The sequence below is a fragment of the Mus musculus genome, chromosome 13, assembly GCF_000001635.26.
Source record: "Mus musculus strain C57BL/6J chromosome 13, GRCm38.p6 C57BL/6J".
In the NCBI taxonomy this organism is placed as follows: domain Eukaryota; kingdom Metazoa; phylum Chordata; class Mammalia; order Rodentia; family Muridae; genus Mus; species Mus musculus.
This window is the reverse complement of record NC_000079.6, coordinates 19658080-19683489: the sequence shown is the minus strand read 5'-3', so window position 1 is coordinate 19683489 and position 25410 is coordinate 19658080. Positions and strand designations below refer to the sequence as shown.

The window sequence follows — 25410 nt, the reverse complement described above, 5'->3', positions numbered from 1 at the left end:
TTGCTGGCAGCTGTGGGTAAAGTTGCTTCACAGTCAGTGTGAGGTCTCTAGGAAACCATCCAACAATTGCTCCTCTATCTGGGGCCTCTCCTTTGTCTCCCTTGTCTGGAATTTTTGGCCTAATGCCTGAATCAAGTGCCTAAACTTGGATTTATGCCATACTTTGGTGTGCCAAATATTGTGGGACGTTCATGGATCCCACCTTGGTTCAATATGACACAGAGACTTTTATATAAAGTTTTAGGCCTTTCACTGGGGCTGACTCTCAGCTAGTTCGTCTAAACATATCTTAATTTTTTTGCTACGTGGCTAGCTTTTTACCTCTCTGCTCCACTTGGCTCTCTCTTCCCTTCTGTGTTTGTTGCAAATCTCTCATGTCTGCTTGCCTGCCATGCACCACTCTCCTCTGCCCTGAAGTCTCACAAGTACTTCCTGCCCAAGCTACTTTGCCATTAGCTCTTTATTACAACCAATGAGCAGCAAGACGGCCTCTAATACATCTCTGAATTGGCTTAGGCAGGCGTACTACAGAGCAATTGTGATCAAAACTGCATGGTACTGGTATAGTGACAGACAAGTAGACCAATGGAACAGAATTGAAGACCCAGAGATGAATCCACACACCTATGGTCACTTGATCTTTGACAAGGGAGCTAAAACCATCCAGTGGAAAAAAAGACAGCATTTTCAACAAATGGTGCTGGCACAACTGGCTGTTATCATGTAGAAGAATGCGAATTGATCCATTTCTATCTCCTTGTACTAAGGTCAAATCTAAGTGGATTAAGGAACTCCACATAAAACCAGAGACACTGAAACTTATAGAGGAGAAAGTAGGGAAAAGCCTTGAAGATATGGGTACAGGGGGAAAATTCCTGAATAGAACAGCAATGGCTTGTGCTGTAAGATCAAGAATCGATAAATGGGACCTCATAAAATTGCAAAGCTTCTGCAAAGCAAAAGACACCGTCAATAAGATAAAAAGGCCACCAACATATTGGGAAAGGATCTTTACCTATCCCAAATCGGATAGGGGACTAATATCCAATATATATAAAGAACTCAAGAAGGTGGACTCCAGAAAATCAAATAACCCCATTAAAAAATGGGGCTCAGAGCTGAACAAAGAATTCTCACCTGAGGAATACCGAATGGCAGAGAAGCACCTGAAAAAATGTTCAACATCCTTAATCATCAGGGAAATGCAAATCAAAACAACACTGAGATTCCACTTCACTCCAGTCAGAATGGCTAAGATCAAAAACTCAGGTGACAGCAGATGCTGGCGAGGATGTGGAGAAAGGGGAACACTCCTCCATTGTTGGTGGGATTGCAAGCTTGTACAACCACTCTGGAAATCAGTCTGGCGGTTCCTCAGAAAATTGGAAATAGTACTACCGGAGGATCCTGCAATACCTCTCCTGGGCATATATCCAGAAGATGTCCCAACCGGTAAGAAGAACACATGCTCCACTATGTTCATAGCAGCCTTATTTATAATAGCCAGAAGCTGGAAAGAACCCAGATGCCCCTCAACAGAGGAATGGATACAGAAAATGTGGTACATTTACACAATGGAATACTACTCAGCTATTAAAAAAATGAATTTATGAAATTCCTAGGCAAATGGATGGACCTGGAGGGTATCATCCTGAGTGAAGTAACCCAATCACAAAGGAACTCGCACAATATGTACTCACTGATAAGTAGATATTAGCCCAGTAACTTAGGATACCCAAGATATAAGATACAACTTGCCAAACGCATGAAATTCAAGAAGAACGAAGACCAAAGTGTGGACACTCTACCCTTTCTTAGAAATGGGAACAAAATACCCATAGAAGGAGTTACAGAGACAAAATTTGGAGCTGTGACGAAAGGATGGACCATCTAGTGATTGCCATATGCAGGGATCCATCCCATAATCAGCTTCCAAATGCTGACATCATTGCATACACTAGCAAGATTTTGCTGAAAGGACCCAGATATAGCTCTCTCTTGTGAGACTATGCCGGGGCCTAGCAAACACAGAAGTGGATGATCACAGTCAGCTATTGGATGGGTCACACGGCCCCTTATGGAGGAGCTAGAGAAATTACCCAAGGAGCTAAAGGGAACTGCAACCCTATAGGTGGAACAACAATATGAACTAACCAGTACCCGGGAGCTCTTGTCTTTAGCTGCATATGTATCAAAAGATGGCCTAGTCGGTCATCACTGCAAAGAGAGGCCCATTGGACTTGCAAACTTTATATTCCCCAGTACAGGGGAACACCAGGGCCAAAAAGGGGCAGTGGGTGGGTAGGGGATTGGGGGGGGGGTGGGTATGGGGGACCTTTGGGATAGCATTGAAAATGTAAACGAGGAAAATACCTAATTAAAAAAAAAAAAGAAAAGAAAGTGTCAGCCAAATAAATGTGGCCTTTAGCTATACTCAACTGATGCAGTAAACATGAAGTATACATGGCTTCAGATGCTATGCCAATATACTGTTTATAGTATACTTTTATAAGTAGATTTGTCACACAGAAAAACAATGTTAAAAGCATAGTGTAATAAACACATATTTCTTTAGTGCGGTCAAAAAAAAAAAAAAAAAAAAAAAAAAAAGAAGACCCGGCCATGGGCCATAGAAATAACAATATCAAAATCCTACCAGCACTACACTCTCTGTCAGTACAGAATTAACAGTACAAAACACAGAGACAAGCCTTCATACGAAGTAAAGAAAGGTGATACCAACAATGTTTCCCCTGGTTTCTTGGCAGGTTTGTCATCAGTGTAGAGCAACACTGCTGATTTTTATGTTGACTTTGCACACTATGTCTTCGATGAAATTTGTCAGCTCTTAATTTTCTGGTAGAGTACACAAGGTTGTTTAAGGTCACAGGGTCTTGCTATTTACATGGCTTCCTCCCTATTTGTATCCCTTCTGTTTCTTTCATGTGTCTTCTTTATGTAAGATTTCTAGCCGTAGATGGCAAGCACCACAGAGGAGAGGTAATGGATATCCTTGTATCATTGCAGAGTTTAAGAGGTGATTTTTACTCTCTCTGTGGCCGGCATACTGTTGGCTGTAGGCTCATCCTTATGCTTGGGTGTGCTCCTTCGATCTTCAGTTTCTTCAGGGCTTTTCTTACTAAAGGATTTTCCACTTTGTCTAAACTTTCTCTGCTCTGATGGAAGTGATCATGTGTAGCTTGTCTTCTATTTATGTGCTAAATTACACTTCTAGATTTGTGTCCATAAAATAAAACTTGTATCCTCCAGTGAAATCAACTTGATCATGATGTACGTTTTCATAAAATACTTTTGAATTCTGTTTGAAGACTTTGATGGAGCATCTTTTGCTTATGTTCACTGGGGAAATTGCTCTATCGGCTTGTTTCAGTGTGGTATCCGTATCCTGCTTTGCTATCAGGGTGATGCAGGCTTCAGGAGTTATTTACTAATAACTCCTTCCTTTTCTATTTTATGGAATAGTTTGAGAAACATTAATATTTGCTCTTCTTTAAAGGTTTGGCAGAATGTAACAGTGAATTCATCTGGATGTGAACTTGTATTTTTGAGAGGTTTGTGTATTCCTGCTTCAACCTTACTGACTTATAGCTCCATCTAAGTTGTTTGTGTCTTCTTGATTGAAGTTTTGCATGTAATACATACTGTCTTAGTTAGGGTTTCCATTGCTGTGAAGAGACACCATGACCAAGGCAACTCTTATAAGTATAACATTTAATTGGGGCTGGCTTACAGGTTTAGAGGGTCAGTCATTATCATCAAGGCAGGAACCATGGGGCTGGAGGAGCTACGAGTTCTATATTTTGTTCAAAAGGCAAGCAAAAGACTAGTTTCCAGGCAACTAGGCAGAGTTTTGCCAAGCCTTCCCCCACAGTGACACACTTCCTCTCAAAGGCCACTCCTCCTAATAGTGCCACTCCCTGGACCAAGCATATTCAAACCACCACACATACATAGAAGGTTAATAATTTCTTCTAGAATTCCCCCTTTTTGAAACATAAATTTTCAAAGTACTTACTTATCCTTCTCTGTATTAAATTCCCCCATCACCATCTCTTATTTACTACTTTAGGTCTTCTTTCTCTTAATTATTTTCACAAGATATTTCCCCATCTTACTTTATCGAAGAACTGAATCTTTGTTTGATTGATTCTATATTTTGTTGTTTTAGTCTTTAATACCTAACCTGATCCTTATTATTTCTTACTAACATTAAGATTCTGCTTGAGGTGCAACTATGAGTTATTTTCTTGAGAATTCTCAGGTACTTCTTTTCCTCCCTGCATCAGGTACTTGTCATGCACGAATTCATAGCTACAAAACTTCCTCCAACGCCTGTCCTAGCTATATCCCAAAGGAGTTGGTACATTTTGCTTTCATCATTAGTTTCCAGAGACGTTTAAATTCCCTGTTAGGTTCTTTCAGTGACTCACTAGCATTCAAGGGTGTATTGTTTAATCTCAATGAAATTATGTAGTTTTTATGTTATGGGTTTTTATTTTAGTAGGACCATAATCAGGTAAAATACAGAGAGTTTCATTTTTAATGTTTGATAAGTCTTGATTTACAGCCTAGGATGTGTTCTATTTAGATACAATTCCCTGTACTGCTGAAAATAATGTGTTTTGTATCTTCAAATGGAAAATTCTTTATCTGTCTGTTACATATATGTTTACTTTGAGGTTACATTGTTAATTTTCAGTTTGGATGAGGAATCTGAAATTGAGAGTGGAGTGTTGAAGTTACTATCATACCTTTGAACTCCATTAGTGTGTGTTCCATAATATTTGTGGCTGAGCATTTGATACACACACACACACACACACACACACACACACACATATATTATATATATATACATATGTATTGGTGGCCATCTTAGATACATAGTGTCTTTAAGAAATCTATTCTGACTAATTTTGGTTTGGCATATACCTTACCAGATATCTAGATTGCTATGTCAAGTTGTTTCCAGTTTCTGTTTGCTTGATAGATCATTTCTCATCATTTGAGTCTTATTCTTTAGATGTCTTTAGTGGTGAGGTGTATTTCCTGAAGACAACGTAGTATGGAATCTATGGTTTCATTTGAGTTAGCCTTCAAAAATAGAAACATGGGAACAAAAGAAGCTAAACTAAATTTGAGCATAGTTAAGAAGTTATTTTAAATGTCTATCTTATGGATAATTCAGAAAGTGTATATATGCTTTAATATATTTATATACATGAATATACATAGGGTTTTGGAATTGTACTTTTATTTTCCTCATTCTTTTATGTTAGCATTTCAAATTTTGAGGCAGTCCACTCTAATAAAAATGTTGTGAAATCTTTGAAATTTTAAAAATATGGATATCTAGAGAGTATCAAAGGATAGTCTTTATGCATTTCTGAGCCACTTTAAACCATGTGGATTTTCTTGTGGCCTTTACCTGAAAATATTAAAATCTAGGTAGTTCAGTGAGTTCTTATGAAAATAGCTCTAATTTTCTTTTACATGTTTTCTTTTGTCATGTTTGCTTCTGATCTGACCTGAATTGAAGATAGCCAAAGAAGGATTTGTTATAGAAATACAAGAAAACCTGATTCTCCCTGAAGAGGTAGTGAGGGAATTCTACACTCATATAGCAGACCAGGTAAGAAGCTTTTAAAAATACACTGTGTATATATTTACACACACACACACACACACACACACACACACACACACACACACTGAACTACAATGATTGGAATAAGTTTATATTTCTATTATAAAGTAGAAAACTGGTAATTCTAGCCAATTGAATAAATTTTGGTGTCTTGAAGATGTCCACAAATTGATGATGCCCAAGATGGTATCTCTGGGGACATCTTCAGTGGAAACAAGTGGAAACAAACATTCTGCAAGATTTCAATGGTTTGTTTTGTTGAAGACTGGAAGTGATTAGCCAGTCTTCTCCTATCAATTTTCAGCCTTAGCATATATGTATGTATGTTTATACATACATATATATGGTTTTTGGAATTGTGCTTTTATTTTCCTTTCCTTATTTTAGCATTTCAAATTTTGAGTCAGTCTACTCTAATAAAAAATATTGTGAAATCTTTGAAGTTTTAAAAGTACAGATATCGAGGAAATATGCATGTAATTGCATCTGGTATGCAGGAATTCTGTAAGCCACTCTTTATCTGAATCATTTCTCTGAGGCTGTAATCCAGCAAGGTTTTTTTTCCTTGGAGGAACATGGTATAATGTTTCAAAAAACATTTTGAAGTGGGTGTGTGACTTGGAAATCAGGAGACCTATCTTCAAAAAACACTCTTTCAATATGACGAGCAGTAAATATATATTTGAATTTAAATTCATTCAAACTAAATGACATTTAAAAATTGGAGTCTTATGTATAATATGCACATTTCAGGTCCTCAATAGCCATATCCAGGAATATTGTTAGGGAGTTCAGAGTATGTTACCCATAAGGAAAGTTCTACTAGTCAGCACTTTTAAACTGATCTACTGCTCTAGTTATCCAAGTTTCCGTGTGTGTGTGTGTGTGTGTGTGTGTGTGTGTGTGTAAAATTTTGCCAATTGTGTCACCAATATGTGTGTACTTTTATGAATTGCCACCCTAGGCAAGTTACCAGAAATTGTTTTGTTTGTCAGATTTCTCTCCGTGTGTTCAAATAAACCAGACAAAGTCACCGGAAAGGGAGGAGAGTTGTGTTTTGGTTCAGGATCTGAGACATCCATAGTGGCCTGAGCCATAACCTTGATGTCTGTGTTGAGACAGAACATCATATTCAGGAGATCATGGTTAACTAAAGCTGCTTACTTCCTGAAATGAGAAAACAAAAAGTGGTCGAGAGGAAATGCCAGGGTCCTAAAACTGCTTCAAGGTAATACCCAGTGGTTGTACAGCCTTCTGCCTAAGTGCTTCGTTGCTTTCGGTAACAGTCACATGGTGGTGACCAAGCCTTTAGTATATGGCCACTGGGAGACATCAGATCCAACTGTGACAATTACTGAATTAAAAACTTCGATATTGAGCATCAAAATCTCTCCGTCTGTGTCTGTCTCTGTTTCTGGCTCTCTCTGGCTCTCCTTTCTCTGTGTGTCATGTGTGTTAGTTCTTTGAGGATTTTGTACAATATGTTTTAATCATTTCCTTCCTTTCTCCTAACTCCTTCCAGATTTGCCCCAGCTTCCCCACCCACCCCGTTTTGTGTCCCTTTTAAAAAGACAAATAAAATAAAAGAAAAAAAAAAAGAAAAAAAGCAAGAAGAAAAGAGAAAAAGAAAAGGAAAAGAAAAGTCGTTAAGTTTGATTGTGACACCAGGCATAAGACCTGCTGAAGCTGAAGCCATACAAAGTTTGAGCATGGAGATGGGAGGAGGGCCCAAATTCCCCCTTTTAGCTAAGGAGCTATCAGCAGTAATTGTGCTACACTGTATTTAAAATAATTTTCTCCTGGATGTATATGTCTACTGTGCAAAAATGTCCCTGGAAGGAGAAGGTTTATAAGGACAGCATAACATGTGCTGATGACTACAAAAGGGGAGATTTCACTGTTTTTTGTTGTTTGTTTTGGTCTTTCACAGCGGCTGCTGTTGAAATGCAATTGCATCGGGAGCCTGAGGGAAAGTTTCTCATTTTCTTTTGTAGCCTGACTTTGAAGAGTTTGTCGTTTCTATGACAAATGGCCTCAGCTGTGTGCTCATTGTATCTCAAGAAGACTCCGAGGTTATTCAGGAAGAAACTCTCCCGCAGACTGATACAGAAGAAGAACCTGGCGTTTTGGAAGAGCCTCACGTTAGGTTTGCACCTGTGATGATAAAGAAGAAACGGGACAGGTAGCTAAGACAAGCCCTTTATCATCTAGAATGTGTTACTAAGTGATGACATATGATGCTCAGATGTCTCAAAACCTAATGTTTTTCTATAGGTACAAGTTTCCTTTTGGCCAACCTAGAATATTATATATTCAGAAAGTGGGGGGTTTCCTTGAATGTTTGTGACAAGAAAGTTAGAAACGGCATAACTTCCTTGCTTACTTTTCTAAGCCTGGCACCCAATCTGGCCTCATTCTCTCAGGCTTAGGGATATCAGAGCCATGCATTGCCTCAGCCAGCCCTGTCCATTCTCCTACTCCAACCATTTCCTTTTGTCTCCTAGGCTCTCTGTTTTGCTTCAGACATTTACTGGTATAAAATTGATGGTGACAAAATAAATCAATATTTTAGTCATCCATTTTTAAATATTTCAAAAGGAGCAAGCAGTTTTCAGAATGTTGGCTGTTTGTGATACTGTTTGTGACTTTTACTCAGTTAAAGACTAAGAGCCAGAGTTTGATACAAAATTCTTTCAGGACACACCTGAAGGAGTTTGGTGAGGAAGAAGTGGTTTTGATATTCGAGCCTGAAGGCCTTGTGGCTGGGTTGGCTGCTGCTCCGTGTCCCAGTGCTATTGCACTGTCTGACTGGGGTGCCCAAGAAATTTCCCCTTTCCATATAAACTGTGGGATTTTCTTGTGGTTTCTGGTTACTGCATTTTTTTAAATTTTTATTTATTTATTTTTTTAGGTAGCAGATAACTTTTAGCTTTGTTTTGCTGTTGTATTGCTGGGCCCAGAACCCAGAGTCTTCTGCATGCTACTTAAGCATTCTCCTTCTGTGCCAGGTTATGATGTCATTTAGTTTCAAGTTTTAAAGCAGGATAGAGCAAAACAAAAAGGAATTCAGTGGATGCCAAAGGGCTTTGGGAACAGTGGAAATTACATTCAGAGTGAAGTGTGGGCAGAAAGAAGCATTGTATTATGTTATTAAATTCTAAGTCATTCATTAACATAAAAACTTCAGACATAGCTTCTTACACCTTTAGCTCATAATAATCTTAGATTACACTTTGGGTTTTAACAGTTTGCAAGAGTATATGGACCGACAGCATATGTCTGATTACTGCGATGTCGAGGACGATGCGGTTAAGGTCTCTAAGCTCATTGACATATTATTCCCTGATTTTAAAACTATGAAAAGCACGAATGTACAAACGACGCTAGCATTACTGCATCCAGACATCTGTGAGGAAGAGAAAGGTAGGAAGAGAAGAAGAGGATAAGAATTTGGAGGGTAGGATCTGAATATTGATTCATCACTTTCTCAATAATATAAGGAATCTTTAGATGAAGAATTCACAAGGCATTGTCTAAGCCGTGACTTTGCTGGAGTCTATTTCAACACTGTCAATGCCTTAGAGGACACAAGGAGACTGGGCAACTATCGCATGTCTGCAGTGCCTTGGCACAGAGCTCTAGGAAAGTCAGATCACTAGTGTGGCTTGAATAAGATTTGGTACAGGGTCTATTTAATTTATAAAAATCAGAAGAAGATGGGAAAGCAAACATATTGGTACTCGCAATATTTTTATATGGTTGTTTGTTTTTCAGTACTGGGAACAGTGCCCAGGGTCTCACTTGTAGGTAAGCACACTGACACTGAATTATAGCCCCAAGCCCCATCCTTAAATGCTGGTCATTTAAAACCCCATCCCATCATCACACACCAGAGAAAATTCTCCAGAGTGAGAATGGAGGTTCTACATAGCATCATTCATTCATTCATTCATTCATTCATTCATTTATTGATTGTGCATTTATTCAGCTGAAAACATCATTGCACTTGCATGGGAATTTTGACACAATATCACATATATCATTATAGAACACTGTACTGTAATGCTAGCTCGAAGTGTATTTGGGATAGGTAAATTTCTTTTGTGGGGTATAGGGTGGGTAGCTCATCACATGCTAGACTCCAAATGCTTATTCTTGCCCTCTAGCTATCAGGAGGATCCCTCCCAAACTAAACTATAACAACCTTCTATATCTCTAGACATTGATTGCCAAATTCCCTGAACAGGACTGAGAATCATTGCTAGTGCATGTCATCTGCCTTGGAAGATACACAAACTCTCATTTTCCATCTGTGTGCCTCGATTTCTTTCGGTGTTTCTCCTCAGACAAGCAGGAATGTCCATGTGATGCTGAGCTGATGCTGTACAGTAGTGACATACCATATCTTAAGCAAAAGGTTCAGTTTCTATAACATTAGGTGCAAGGGTAACTATTGATGTGTTTTTGCAGGTTAAGGAAATGTCCATGTATTTCGTGGCTTAAGGCAAATGGATTTTGCTGTTGATGCTTATATTTTTATTTTATTTTGCACTGCTGGGGAGTAAGTCTGTCTTATTGTAAATTAGTGTTGTCACTTTGTAAACAATTTATTCTTTGTCTACAGCAATTACATATTTTTCTGTATTTGACAATATGGCAGATTAATTTTTTAACTTTTTTTAGTGTTTGTACTTTCTTTTATAATCATCTGTTTTGGGTGTCAAAATTTTTCTTAGCTTTTTATGCCTCTTTTTCTGTCTTCTTTTACTTTAAATGAGAATTTAAAGATTTTTTTCTTCTTTTAGCATATTGTGAGAAGCTAATTAATACTTCTCACCTCAAAGTTGGAGTGTGTATGGTAACAGGGTCTTTAAGAAAATTGTTCATGTTAAGTAAGACCAAAAAGGTCAGTCTCCATGGGAACCAATGTCATGACTCTCTACAGACAACACTGTTCTGATATGATGAGACACGACTAGTTGCTCCTCCCCACCCCACCCCACAGGACTGACCATAGGAGGTATGACCACAAGTCCGTAGGAGACGTATACAAATCCCTAAACCAAAAAGGGAGACCTTGGAAACATCAAATGTTCTAGCATCTGTATCTTGCACTTCTTTAAGAGCTTCGAAACCTATAAGAGAACACATTTCTGCTGTTAAATCCATCCAATCACGGGTGTGCTCTCACAGAAACTCAAACTGACCAGTGTACATTTCAAATATTCTCTGACAAGCACATTCTAGTGACTACTCTAAAGTCTGAAGTCTCTATGTCCACTTCGAAATAATACTGTGCTCATTTTTTTAATTTAAATTTATTTGTAATTTGTGTATATGAGAATTTTGCTGCCATGTCTGTTTGTGCACAACCTGTATGCCTGGTGCCAATGAAGGCCAGAAGAGGGCCTCAGACCTTCTGGAGTTACAGACAATTATGACCCAGCATGCTGGGAACTGAACCCTGGTCCTATGTATGAGCAGCAAATGCCCTTACCTGCCAAGCCACTCTCAAGTCTTGAGATAATACTATACATTTGATGGGTAGTTCAGATATCAGGCATTTCCCAGTATGTTCAGCCTACCACTTCCATCAGCAAATTCATGTCTCCAGCATAAGTGCACTATGCTAAATACTGACACTAAGTTGAGAACATGAAAAGGGATCTTATGTATGTTGTTACTACACCATCACTTTACTCTCTCACACCTTCTCCTTCACAATGTAGATGTACTTACATTTCTAAGACATTGTTTTGTTTTCCTTCATCCTGAAAGAATTCTTCAAACATTCTAACCAAGTCTGATCTACTGATGAGACATGTCCTCTTGGTGTTGTCAGAGAGTATCTTTATTTGTTCTTTACTTTTGATGCCTTTTGAATTCCACCAGATTCAGGATTCTAGGTAGGAGTATGATTTTCAGAACTTTAGTCTCTCCTTTCTTGCTGGCACAGTGTCCCAGGGAACAATGGTGTAGGTCTTATCCTAATCTGTAGGTAAGTTATTTTGGACCTTTCCTTGAGATTTTCTTGTTATGTTTGTTTTTCTACAGTTTGAAGACAGTATGCACAGGTGTAAATATTTTGAAATTTATCATATTCTGTTTTCTCCAACTTGCAATAATTAATTAAATAATTTTCAGCTATTATAATTTTCTCCCCCAGGCCCCCAGTTCTTTCTTTTTTTTTCTTTTGATACTGCCATTATGGGTTTGTTTCACTTTATAACTATTCAAGAGTTCTTATACATTATCTTCAGTTTCTTCATTTTTCTCATGTTTCAGTTTGGGGAGTTTTTATTAATGCATCATCTATTCACTGATTCATCTTTGCTTGTGGCAAAGGTACTAATTCTGGCGATCCTTTGATACTTTCAAGTTGAGTGTGTGTGTGTATGTGTGTGTGTGTGTGTGTGTGTGTGTGTGTGTGTGTGTGTGTAATTAGTTTACCTCATATGCCTATTCTTTTTCTCTTTATATTTCCCCACCTCTTTTCTCAATTACTTTGATTTTCTTTACTCTTAGTAAAAGCCAGACCAAATCACTAGTAGGAAGTGAGGCAGTCAGGGTTTTAGCTGTGGTTTTGTTGATGTGGTCAGGCGCTGGGCTGTGTTTAATACTTGTTCATGCAACGGGTACTTCAGCTTTTCTTTACTTTAGTTAGCTAGGTTTAGTTTAGTTAGGTTTCCCTAAAAACTCTTTAAGTGGCGTTTATGTCTGTATTTCTCACCTGGAAGCTAGTGCATGCAGGGGCCTTCTATTTATGCTCTTCTGGAAGAAGACTCATTTGATTGCCTTCCAATGAAAACGAACGTACAGAGACAAAGTTCGGAGCAGAGATGGAAGGAAGAGACTGCCCCACCTGGAGATCCATCCCATAAACAACCACCAAACACCACCAAACCCAGACTCTATTGCAGATGCCAACAAGATTTTGCTGACAGGAGCCTGATATAGCTGTCTCCTGAGAGGCTCTGCCAGTGCCTGTCTAACACAGAAGTGGATGCTCACAACAATCCATTGAACAGATCATAGGGTCCCTAATGAAGGAGCTAGAGAAAGTACCCAAGGAGCTGAAGAGGTCTGCAACCCTATAGGTGGAACAACAATATGAACTAACCAGAGCTCCCTGGGACTAAACCACCAATCAAAGAAAACACATAGTGGGATTCTTGTCTCTAGCTGCATATGTAGCAGAGGATGGGAGGAGAGCCCTTGGTCTTTTGAAGATTCTATGCCCCAGTGTGGGGGAATGCCAGGGCCAGGAAGGGGGAGTGGGTGGGTTGGGGAGCAGGGGGAGTGGGGAGGGAATAGGAGAATTTTATAGAGGAAACTAGGCAAGGGACTAGCATTTGAAATGAAAATAAAGAAAATATCTAATAAAAAAACAAATAACGCTGCTATGAACATAAAAATTCTCAAATAATAAATTTTTAAAAATTAAAATAAAATTCTAGAAAGTCCAAATGTTAAATAGTTCAAGAAGATAGCTAAGTATATTTGCTATATTGCTAAATTAAGATCATATAAACCTGTTTTGGATTTTGTTAAATCCATTATATAAATAATATGTCCATTTTGATGTATAAATAATATTTCATAATGCTTGAGTAAAGTTACCTTTACTCTTATCAAAAAAAGAGAGAGAGAGAGAAAGAGAGAGAGAGAATGTTCTGTTGAGCCTGAGTCCATGAACAGAACAACTCTAAGTTTTTGTTTTGTTTTGTTTTTGTTTTTGTTTTTGTTTTTGTTTTTGTTTTTTGTTTTTGTTTTTGTTTTGTTTGTTTGTGTTTTTTTTTTTTTTGGTTTTTCGAGACCGGGTTTCTCTGTGTAGCCCTGGCTGTCCTGGAACTCACTCTGTAGACCAGGCTGGCCTCGAACTCAGAAATCCGCCTGCCTCTGCCTCCCGAGTGCTGGGATTAAAGGCATGCCACCACGCCCAGCTTAAGTTTTTCTTAGACATAACCTTTCATTTATGTAGTAAAGGGAGGAGAGAGTGGGCTACAGTTATTTGGCCAGCCTTTCCCTAGATTGGGTAAGTCTATGATAAATTGGTTTCCTGTAAAAACCTGTCTTGTAATATTTTCTGGGTGTATTTCAAAATGATTGATTTTCCCTTGAGAATAATTTGATGTATTCAGTTTTCCTGTACCGCCTGCGGTCTAGTCTTCCTGTGGCCATCTCAGATATCAGCAGGAATGTTCCAGTGAGCACTGTGCACAAACATATTCAGAGATACAGCACTTACAAATAACATTTATACCACTGGTAATAAGTTATTAAACATTGCTTTATTTTAGCTGGGTGTGGTAGCTAATTCTAGAAATAGCAGTACTTTGGAACCCAAGGCAGGAAGATTATCATGAGTTCAAGGTTATCATGGGCTACAGAGTTAGACTCTGTCTCTCCTAATACAATGGCTCTACTCTATAATTAGTATTTTCTAATCTCTTATGTGTACGCATGTAGGGAATGATACAAAGGTCTCAAGTATTCACTACTACTGAAAGACTTCTCCTAAGCATTCTGTTTCCCTTAGTCCTTGATAGAGCAATTGCAGACAGAATAAGTGCTTATATCCAAGTCTAACTTGGTACATCAGTGGCTTTCATTAGCATTCATTATAGAATAGGCAACCCATATGTTATACCAAGAGAGGGTATCCTCCCAGAATTTCTTGACTACTTATAATAGAACCTTTTAGGAGAGTTATCTCATATATGATATGAATGTCATGGGCCTCCTGAGCATTATTAGACTTCTCTGCTCCCCAGGGGGATATTAGTAGACTAGGCTTTTGAGGGCCTTGTGTTGGTGACCACTGTGCTCTGATTCAGAGGCACCACTGGCTATGTCATATATGGAGGAGAGTGACATAGCTGGGGATCTTGAGAAGAGTCCACTCAGGCTGACTGTGGTAGGGGACAAACACAGTAATGTAAACGATAAAAGCATTTCTTGTCGTTCATTTTCATCACCTCTATTTCCTCAGAGAAATCAGAGCTCATTCTCTACATTTCCCACCAAAGCTTGTCAATCATTTGTATTATCATTTGGTCCCTCTACCAGTAATTAGCACAGAGTATATAGTCTTAAAAGCAAATTGAGTCTGAACATCTGTCTTTTAATTGCTGTACTTATGACCTTCAAATTAAATGTCATTATCAATTTAGAATCGTCTCTTTCCTCTTCCTTGCTTTCTTTTAGAATCTGCATGATTTTTAAGTGCCTCATTTTAATTTAACTGTGAGCGTGTATGCATAATTTATTGTGGGGCTTTTGTGGGATCCAGCCTGAGATTTAATTAAGACATGGAAACATTTATATAGTTTAAAGCTGTTTGCTTTTTACTGAGGAAGGCTCTAAGCTAGCTTCTAACTTTTGTTGTTGTTGTTGCTTGTTTGCTTCTGTTTTCTGTTTTTTATTACATATTTGATTTATTTACATTTCAAATGTTATCCTCTTTCCTAGTTTCCTCTCTGAAGATCACCTATCCCCTTCCCCCAAACCCTGCTCCCCAACCCACCCATTCCTGCTTCCTGGCCCTGGCATTTCCCTATACTGGGGCATAGAACCACCAACGGCCTCTCCTCCCTCTGATGACCGACTAGGCAATCCTTTGCTACATAGCTACATATGCAGCTAGAGACACTAGTCCTGCCATGTGTTTTCTTTGGTTGGCGGTTTAATCCCAGAGAGCTCTGGGGGTACTGGTTAATTCATATTGTTGTTCCTCCTATAGGGCTGCAAACCCCTTCAGCTCCTTGGGTATTTTCTCTAGCTCTTTCACTGTGAATCCTGTGCTCTGTCCAATGGATGACTGTGAGCATCCACTATGACCCAACAAAGAAAAACAGCTTCAGACCAATTTACCTTATGAATATTGATGCAAAATTACTCAATAAAATTCTTGCAAACTGAATTCAAGAACACATCAAAACGATCATCCATCATGATCCAGTAGGCTTTATCCTAGGGATACAGAGATGGTTCAATATATGGAAATCCATCAATGTAATCCACTATATAAATGAACTCAAAGACAAAAACCACATGATCATCTCATTAGACGCTGAGAAAGCATTTGACAAAATCCAACACCCCTTCATGATAAAAGTCTTGGAAAGATCAGGAATTCAAGGCCCAAACCTAAACATAATAAAAGCAATATATAGCAAACCAGTAGCCAACATCAAACTAAATGGAGAGAAACTTGAAGCAATCCCACTAAAATCAGGAACTAGACAAGGCTAACCACTGTCTCCCTACCTATTCAATACAGTACTTGAATTCCAAGCAAGAGCAATTTGACAAAAAAAGGAGATCAAGGGAATACAAATTGGAAAGGAAGAAGTCAAAATATCACTATTTGCAGATGCTATGATAGTATATATAAGTGAACCAAAAATTCTACCAGGGAACTCCTAAACCCGATAAACAACTTCAGTGAAGTAGCTGGATATAAAATTAACTCAAACAAATCAGTGGCCTTTCTCTACACAAAGGATAAACAGGCTGAAAAAGAAATTAGAGAAACAACACTCATCACAATGGTCACAGACAATATAAAATACCTTGGTGTGATTCTAACTAAGGAAGTGAAAGATCTGTATGATAAGAACTTCAAGTCTCTTCATGTTGTTATGTCTCCCTTTTCATTCCTGATTTTGTTAATTAGGATGCTTTCCCTGTGCCCTCTAGTGAGTCTGGCTAAGGGTTTATCTATCTTGCTGATTTTCTCAAAGAACCAGCTCCTCGATTGTTTGATTCTTTGAATAGTTCTTCTTGTTTCCACTTGGTTGATTTCACCCCTGAGTTTGATTATTTCCTGCCATCTGCTCCTCTTGGGTGAATTTGCTTCCTTTTTTCTAGAGCTTTTAGGTGTGTTGTCAAGCTGCTAATGTGTGCTCTCTCTACTTTCTTTTTGGAGGCACTCAGAGCTATGAGTTTTCCTCTTAGAAATGTTTCATTGTGTCCCATAAGTTTGGGTATGTTGTGGCTTCATTTTCATTAAACTCTAAAAAGTCTTTAATTTCTTTCTTTATTCCTTCCTTGACCAAGGTATCATTGAGAAGAGTGTTGTTCAGTTTCCGTGTGAATGTTAGCTTCCTATTATTTATTTTGTTATTGAAGATCAGCCTTAATCCATGTGATCTGATAGGATGCATGGGACAATTTCAATATTTTTGTATATGTTGAGGCTTGTTTTGTGTCCAATTATGTGGTCAATTTTGGAGAAGGTACCATGAGGTGCTGAGAAGAAGGTATATCCTTTTGTTTTAGGATAAAATGTTCTGTAGATATCTGTCAGGTCCATTTGTTTCATAACTTCTGTTCGTTCACTGTGTCCCTGTTTAGTTTCTGTTTCCATGATCTGTCCATTGGTGAAAGTGGTGTGTTGAAGTCTTCCACTATTATTGTGTGAGGTGCAATGTGTGCTTTGAGCTTTACTAAAGTTTCTTTAATGAATGTGGCCGCCCTTGCATTTGGAGCATAGATATTCAGGATTGAGAGTTCCTCTTGGAGGATTTTACCTTTGATGAGTATGAAGTGTCCCTCCTTATCTTTTTTGATAACTTTCAGTTGGAAGTTGATTTTTTTCGATATTAGAATGGCTACTCCAGCTTGTTTCTTCAGACCATTTGCTTGGAAAATTGTTTTCCAGCCTTTCACTCTGAGGTAGTGTCTGTCTTTTTCCTTGAGATGGGTTTCCTGTAAGCAGCAGAATGTTGGGTCCTGTTTGTGTAGCCAGTCTGTTAGTCTATGTCTTTTTATTGGGGAATTGAGTCCATTGATATTAAGAGATATTAAGGAAAAGTAATTGTTGCTTCCTTTTATTTTTGTTGTTAGAGTTGGCATTCTGTTCTTGTGGCTGTCTTCTGTTTGGTTTGTTGAGTGATTACTTTCTTGGTTGTTCTAGGGCGTGATTTCCGTCCTTGTATTGCTTCTTTTCTGTTATTATCCTTTGAAGGGTTGGATTCGTGGAAAGATAATGTGTGAATTTGGTTTTGTCGTGGAATACTTTGGTTTCTCCATTTATGGTAATTGAGAGTTTGGCTGGGTATAGTAGCCTGGGCTGGAATTTGTGTTCTCTTAGTGTCTGTATAACATCTGTCCAGGCTCTTCTGGCTTTCATAGTCTCTGGTGAAAAATCTGGTGTAATTCTGATAGGCTTGCCTTTATATGTTACTTGACCTTTTTCCCTTACTGCTTTTAGTATTCTATCTTTATTTAGTGCATTTGTTTTTCTGATTATTATGTGTTGGGAGGAATTACTTTTCTGGTCCAGTCTATTTGGAGTTCTGTAGGCTTCTTGTATGTTCATGGGCATCTCTTTCTTTAGATTTGGGAAGTTTATTCTATAATTTTGTTGAAAATATTTGCTGGTCCTTTGAGTTGAAAATCTTCATTATCATCCACTCCTATTATTCATAGGTTTGGTCTTCTCATTGTGTCCTGGATTTCCTGGATGTTTTGAGTTAGGATCTTTTTGCATTTTCCATTTTCTTTGATTGTTGTGCCGATGTTCTCTATGAAATCTTCTGCACCTGAGATTCTCTCTTCCATCTCTTGTATTCTATTGCTGATGCTCGCATCTATGGTTCCAGATTTCTTTCCTAGGGTTTCTATATCCAGCGTTGCCTCACTTTGGATTTTCTTTATTGTGCCTACTTCCCTTTTTAGGTCTTGGATGGTTTTATTCAATTCCATCACCTGTTTGGTTGTGTTTTCCTGCAATTCTTTAAGGGATTTTTGTGCTTCCTTTTTAATGTCTTCTACCTGTTTAGCAGTGTTCTCCTGTATTTCTTTAAGTGAGTTATTTAAGTCCTTCTTGGTGTCCTCTACCATCATCATGAGATATGCTTTTAAATCCAGGTCTAGCTTTTTGGGTGTGTTGGGGTGCCCTGGACTGGGCGAAGTGGGAATGCTGGGTTCTGATGATGGTGAGTGGTCCTGTTTTCTGTTAGTAAGATTCTCACATTTACCTTTTGCCATCTGGTAATCTCTGGCATTAGTTGTTATAGTTGTCTCTGTTTAGAGATTGTTCCTCTGGTGATTTTGTTACCCTCTATCAGCAGATCTGGGAGACTAGCTCTCTCCTCTGAGTTTCAGTGGTCAGAGCAGTCTCTGCAGGCAAGCTCTCCTCTTTCAGGGAAGGTGCACAGTTATCTTGCGTTTGGACCTCCTCCTGTCCGAAGATGAAGGCCTAAAACAGGATATTTCCCAGAAGCTGTGTTGCTTTGGCCTGTCACAGAAGCCGTTGTTTCAGTAGTCCACACTCTCACCTGTGTAGACTACTTTCTTCGGAGTCCTGAAACCAAGATGGCTTCCGCAGATCCTGAGGCAAAGGCCTCCCAGGCTGGGTGGACACCTGTCCTCTGGCCAGGAAGGTGGCCGGATGTGTGTAGCCTGAAAACGGCGCTGACCCAGAAGCTCTGTGGCTCTCGCCTGTCCCAGAAGCTGCTAGCCTCTGTAGTCCACACTCTCACCTGTGCAGACTGCCCGCCACTGAGTCCCGGAACTGAGATGGCTCCCGCGGAACCTGAGGCAGAAGTCTCCCGGACCGGGCAGACACCTGTCCTCTGGCCAGGAAGGTGGCTTGTTGTCTGGAGCCGAAAATGGCACCGCCTCAGAAGCTCTGTGGCTCTCGCCTGTCCCAGAAGCTGCCAACCTCTGTAGTCCACACCCTCACCTGCAGACTGCCCGCCTGCGGAGTCCCGGTACAAAGGTGGCTCCCGGGGAACCTGAGGCAGAAGCCTCCCGGGCCGGGTGGACACCTGTCCTCTGGCCCCGAAGGTGGCTTGTTGTCTCGGCTTATTATTTCTTTGTTGCTTCGGTTTTCTTTTTCTTTGGGGGGGCAGAGGGAGGCACTAAGGATCAAACCCAGGGCCTTGAGAGAGTGCTAAGTACTTGTTCTACCACTGAGCAACAGTCCCGATTGTCTGGTGTAATTCTAATAGGTCTACATCTGTATGTTTCTTGGCCTTGTTCCCTTGCAGCTTTTGTTTGTTTGGTGCTTTTTTTTTTTTTTTTTTTTTTAACAGGGTTTCTCTGTGTAGCCCTGGCTGTCCTGGAACTCACTCTGTAGACCAGGATGTCCTCGAACTCCGAAATCAGCCTGCCTCTGCCTCCCAAGTGCTGGTATTAAAGGCATGTGTCACCTCTGCCCAGCCACTTGCAGCTTTTAATATTCTTTCTTTGCTCTTTGCATTTAATGTTTTGATAATTATGTGAAAAGAAGATTTTCTTTTCTGGTCCCATTTATTTGGTGTTCTATCCTCTTCTTGTACTTTTATGTCCATCTCTTTCTTTAGGCTCTGGAAGTTTTCTTCTATGATTTTGTTGAAGACATTTTCAGGTTCTTTAAGCTGGGAATCTTCATTCTCCTCTATCCCGTTTATTCTTAGATTCGGTCTTTTCATTGTGTCCTGAATTTTCTGGATGTTTTAGGTTAGGAGTTTTATGTTTTGAATTTTCTTTGACAGTTGTGTCAATCTCAACAATCATATCTTCTATACCTGAGATTCTCTCTTCTATCTCCTGTATTCTGTTGCCAATACTTACATCTATAACTCCTGACCTCTTTCTTAGGTTTTCCATTTTCAGGTTTGCCTCCATTTCTGTTTTCTTTATTGTTTCTACTCCCACTTTTAGGTCTTGGATCACTTTATTAATTCCTTCATGTGTTTTCCTGTATTTTTTCACTGAGTTATGCATGTCTTCCTTAAAGGACTCTATTATCTTCGTGAGATAGGATTTTTAGGACAGATTCCTGATTTTTAGGTGTGTTGGTGTATTCAGGGCTGGCTGTGGTGGGAGAACTGGGTTCTGACGATGTCCATGTATTTTGGCTTCTGTTGTTTATGGGCTTTTTGCCATCTGGACATCCCTGATGTTTGCTGATCTGGGTGACTGTATGGAGTCTGCTTCTTTTGTCCCTGGGTTGCTTCAGGTCTCCTGGTAGGCTTGTGGCCCTGGCTGTATTAGACCACTGGTGGGGATTTCCAACTGGGGGCTCCTCATAGGGGCAAAGTACTGATCTGTTGCCCTGGCTGCAGTAGATTTCCCGGGAAGCCTTCAGACTGTTGGGTCTTCAGTTGAACAGTCAAGCTGTTGTCCAGCTGTGCTGAATGCAGCTGATTCTCAACTGCTTTGAGAACAGTGGATCCTCAACTGCTCTGAGTGCAGAGGGTTTGAACTTCTCAACTGCTCTGAGTACAGCAGATCCTCTAGGATGGTTTGGGATATGAAGCCCTCATGGGGGCAGACCAACTAGGAGTCTGTCCCAGCAGCAAGGACCAGGCGGAAGGGATAGAAGGAATGGGAGTGGTATTCAAGAGGGTGAGGGTTTTGGTGGGTAATGGATCCCAAGTCCACTAGGCTCCCTGCAGCAGCTCCAGGACTTGGGATGGAGGGGGTTTCTTACCAACTGCTCTGAGTGCAGCAGGTCCTCTTGGGTGTATTGGGATATGGAGTCTTCATGGTAACAGATCAACTAGGAGTCTGCCCTACCAGCAAGGACCAGGCAGAAGGCAACATATGCTTTTATATTTCTTATTAACTTATATTTTTAGGCAGAGTCAAATGATTTGCTCCAAAGCATGCCCTCAGCAAATATGAGGTTTTTTTGAGGTTGTCGCTATTTTAGTGCAGATACATCTATTTAGGATCTTTTACATGTTTGGTTTGTTACTAGCTTCTCTCTCCTATTTTTAGTTTCTATGTAAGAAAGATAGTAACTTCTGTATTTGTTTTTCTTACTGACATTAAGCATAAGGCTCTAATCAAGTCAAAGCAAATACATCTGATATATTATCTCTTCCACAATGGACAGGTAATAAATCTACTAACCTAGAATGCAACAAACAATTGTTAGATGAGAATAAAGCCTGTTGGCTATCCTGCATATTTGCAGCTTGGTTTGCTTAGCAATGACTTTACAGTCTTCTAATAAATATCACCTTCATCTCAGGCAATTGGCAGTCATAGCTTCTTATACTGACTTGTGAACAAACCTGAGGGGAATCCATTCGCTGTTGCAGCTAATGAAACTGCATGTGCCAGAAGAGTGGTAGTTGATTGTTGTTGTGTGTGCTTCCCTTAGTTTATACACTCTGAATCAGAGGGGTGGAAAAAATTACCAACCATGCATAACATTGACTGGGCTCTGAGTTAAGATTTGTATTTTTGACTTATCCAGTGATGTCTACAGACTCCAGCATCGTGTTCTTAACTGTTTTTAAAAGCAGAAAGCCAGTGTAGAGCAGGAAGATTTCCCTAGGAAGCTCTTTCAGAAACATCTCAGCATATTTTTTATTAGTCATATACCACAGCTGGGTTCATTTACATACTCAGGAAGAAGGGAAGGCACTTTATCTTCTGAGAGAAGCAGGCTAGTGAGAAGGAAATGGAGAAATGCTTATGAATATTCACTCAACATTTCTTTCTAAATAAGCAAGTGAAATAATAGCCTGCTATTTATAAATATTTATACATGAATTGGTTAAATAATTATCTTAGTTTTATGTATGTATGTATTGATGTATGTATGTATTTATTTTGCTGTGGACACAATAACCAAGGTAACTCATAAAAGCAAGTATTTAATTGAGTGCTTGCTTAGTGTTTCAGAGGGTGAGTCCATGGTCATCATGGCAAGAAGCAAGACAGCAGACAGGCACACATGCTGCCAGAGAAATAGTTGAGAGCTTTCATCTGATCCAAAGGTTAGAGGGAGAGCTAACTAGCAATGGCATGGGCTTCTGAAACTTCAAAACCCACCTTCATGACACACCTCCTTCACCATGGCCACATCTCCTAATCCTTCACAAACAATTTCACCAACTTGGAAGCAAGCATTTAAATATATGAGCCTATGGGTGTCATTTCCAATCAAGCTATCATATACCTGCAAAGATATAGTGTATGTGCAGCAAGAGAAATTATTTCCTGTTTAAGAGTTTGTGAGTAATTACTATGTGGTCAGAAAAATTGAGGCAACATTATAATTGATATATTAAGAAGTGCCATTCATCTAAGAAGTTGTTGGTGTGAATTTTCCCATCCACAGGAGAGTGAAACACATAAGATACAACACTGTGCCACAGATTGTGTTCATAGCTGGAAATCTGCAAGTTTGGAACTTACTTTGTCATAACTGTTTATATTTAGATGACGTGTTGAACGTTATTCACAATGAAGGGTTCACCATACTGATGCAGAGGCAAATCGTATTATCAGAGGAAGAAGCAAGAACAGTGTGCAAGATCCATGAAAACGAAGAGTATTTTGATAATCTTATAGGGCACATGACCAGGTAAATCAGTGCTCCATGTTAGAAAGAGTTGTGGTAATTGTCTGCTCATTTCCATCTTTTCTTAAGATTTTTTAAAAATTAGGTTGGAATACTTATAAATTCTATAAACAAGCTCTTGGTCTATGTCTTTGTCAATCTTGTGACTTTCCTCATACTCTGCTCAAATATCTGTTCCTCTCCCTTTCTGAAATATTGTTAGAATGAATAACAGGTTCCCTGTACATAGACACATACTGGTTTACAGTAAAAAAGGATGCAACATTCCTGAGTGAGCAGTATCACCAAGTCCAAGCAGAGAACTGTCTGACCCTTTGGGCAGTCTGATTACTCTTTGGAGGGCTTTAATAATCATTCCATATGACATGTCCTGAAAAAGAAATGAGACCCTAGAAAGTTGCCTGATATCTAGAGGAGTAAGCCAGATGCAGCTGAGGCAAAAATACAGCAAAGTGACATAAACCAATCAGAGTATGGCAGCCTGGACATAATCACTCTAAGGAACTGAGGTCCCACCCTTTCCTCCCATCTTACTTCTCAGCTCATCTTATTATGCTCCTGAGTAGATGTGGACATATAGCATTATTGGACTTCTTATAGATCATTTGATATGCTGTGTCAATTTAACAACACATACTTGTGTTCTTGATATGTCATTAGCTTCTAACATTCTTTCATTGTTTTTTTTTCTTTTTTCTTTTATTAGTTATTTTATTTATTTATATTTCAAATGTCATTCCCGTTCCCAGTTTCCCCTCCACAAACCCCCATCCCATCTCCCTCCCCTGCTTATATGAGGGTGTGCCCCCACCCACTCCCACCTCATCCCCCTGGCATTCCCCTACACTGAGGCATTAAGCCTTCACAGGACCAAGGGCCTCTCCTCCCATTGATGCTAGGTAAAGCCATCCTCTGCTAAATGTGGAGCTATGAATCACTCCGTGTGTACTCTTTGGTTGGTGGCTTAGTCCCTGGGAGCTCTCAAGGGTCCTTCCCATAACTCTTCCCTTGGGGTCCCTGTGCTCAGTCTGATGGTTGGCTATGAACATCAACATCTGTATTGGTCAGTCTCTGGCAGAGCCTCTCAGGAGACAGCCATATCAGGCTCCTGTCAGCAAGCACTTCTTGGTATTGGCAATATTGTCTGCATATGGGATGGATCTCCAGGTGGGGAAGTCTCCGGATGGCCTTTCCTTCAGTCTCTGTTTCACTCTTTCTCTCTATATTTCCTTTAGACAGGAACAATTCTGGGTTAAAATTTTGGAGATGGGTGGCCCCATGCCTCAATCAGGGGCCATGCCCAACCTCTGGATATGGTCTCTACCGGCTCTCTCTTCTCTTTTTTGGGTATTTCAGCTAATGTGATCCCTGTTGGATCCCTGTTGAGCCTCTTGCCTTCCTGGCATTTGGGACTTTCTGGTGGCTTCCCCTAGTTTCCCATCCCTCATTGCTATACATCTCTGTTCAATTTCCTGACCCTCTGTACATCTCCCCCGTCTCCTCCCATACCTTATTCTCCTCCTCCCCCATTTCTCCCCCCTCTCTCTCCCAATTCCCTTGCACCCTCTATCTCATCTCCTGTGATTATTTTGTTCTCCCTTCTAAGTAGGACTGTTTTTGTTTTTTTCTAACAGTAATCACTCTTATGTCCTTGCTCTACGGAGGGAAAATGGTGTGGAATATTGGAAAACATTAATTGGGCCAAAAACGATTGAGGAAGCTTATGCATCTCATCCACAGAGGTATCACTTACATTATGGCTTTCCATTCTTTTCCATGAATTCAGTTTAATTTATTTTGAATTCTAAGATATAGAAAATACAATTTCAGTTTGAGATGGCTTCTTGGGAAAGCACCTATTCCTGGTGGAGTAACTGACTATTTATTGTGGAGGACTGGTCTAATGGCAGCTTGAAGATGGCCATAGCTTTGCAAGAAAATATGGGATGCTTGATTGGGCCCTCTCAACTTTACTTATTGGGAGAAATATCCACCATAACCACAATTAAATAAAAATTACCCAGAGAAAGTTGTGATCATAGCTGCAACATCTTTAATTGATCATAGGAATTTTGAAATGTGGATGAGAAAAATCAAGATCAACATTAACATCACTGTACAGAGTACTTTAATCTTACCAAGTGAGGTCACATAGCTGGCCAGGAATTTTCACTCCTGGGGTCCCTGTTCTTTATTGTTCTCCCTTGGTCATATTCACTAACAATGGGATTTAATTGTCCACCTCATTTCTTCCTAATATCTGCTACCTCTCCGAAAGGGCATAGTATATCCAGTCAGCTGCTAATTACTTCCTTTTGTATAGTACTTCAATCAGGAATAGATGCTGTTGCTTGATATTTTTTCTTGATAACTTAAATAGTGATATATTGCATTGGATTGTTATTTTGCATTCAATTTTTAATTTAGC

General features: G+C 39.5%; 1 protein-coding gene across 6 annotated transcripts in view; it reads left to right on the top strand.

The window, feature by feature from the left end:
- The window catches only part of Nme8 (NME/NM23 family member 8), a 52749-nt gene that overhangs the window by 14337 nt on the left and 13002 nt on the right, over positions 1 to 25410 (top strand). For 4 of the 6 annotated variants that reach the window (XR_001780821.2, NM_001167909.1, NM_181591.3 and 1 more), the window contains exons 9-13: positions 5561 to 5653; positions 7663 to 7850; positions 8916 to 9091; positions 22841 to 22985; positions 24617 to 24724. Coding sequence is in view for 5 of the 6 variants with exons in the window: in NM_001167909.1 (NP_001161381.1) it covers positions 5561 to 5653; positions 7663 to 7850; positions 8916 to 9091; positions 22841 to 22985; positions 24617 to 24724 (710 nt within the window). In the remaining variant the exon portion in view is untranslated. Of the gene's footprint in view, positions 1 to 5560; positions 5654 to 6676; positions 6897 to 7662; positions 7851 to 8915; positions 9092 to 22840; positions 22986 to 24616; positions 24725 to 25410 lie in introns of those variants that run through there. The other 2 variants (XM_011244353.3, XM_017315616.2) reach the window with 2 other exon arrangements.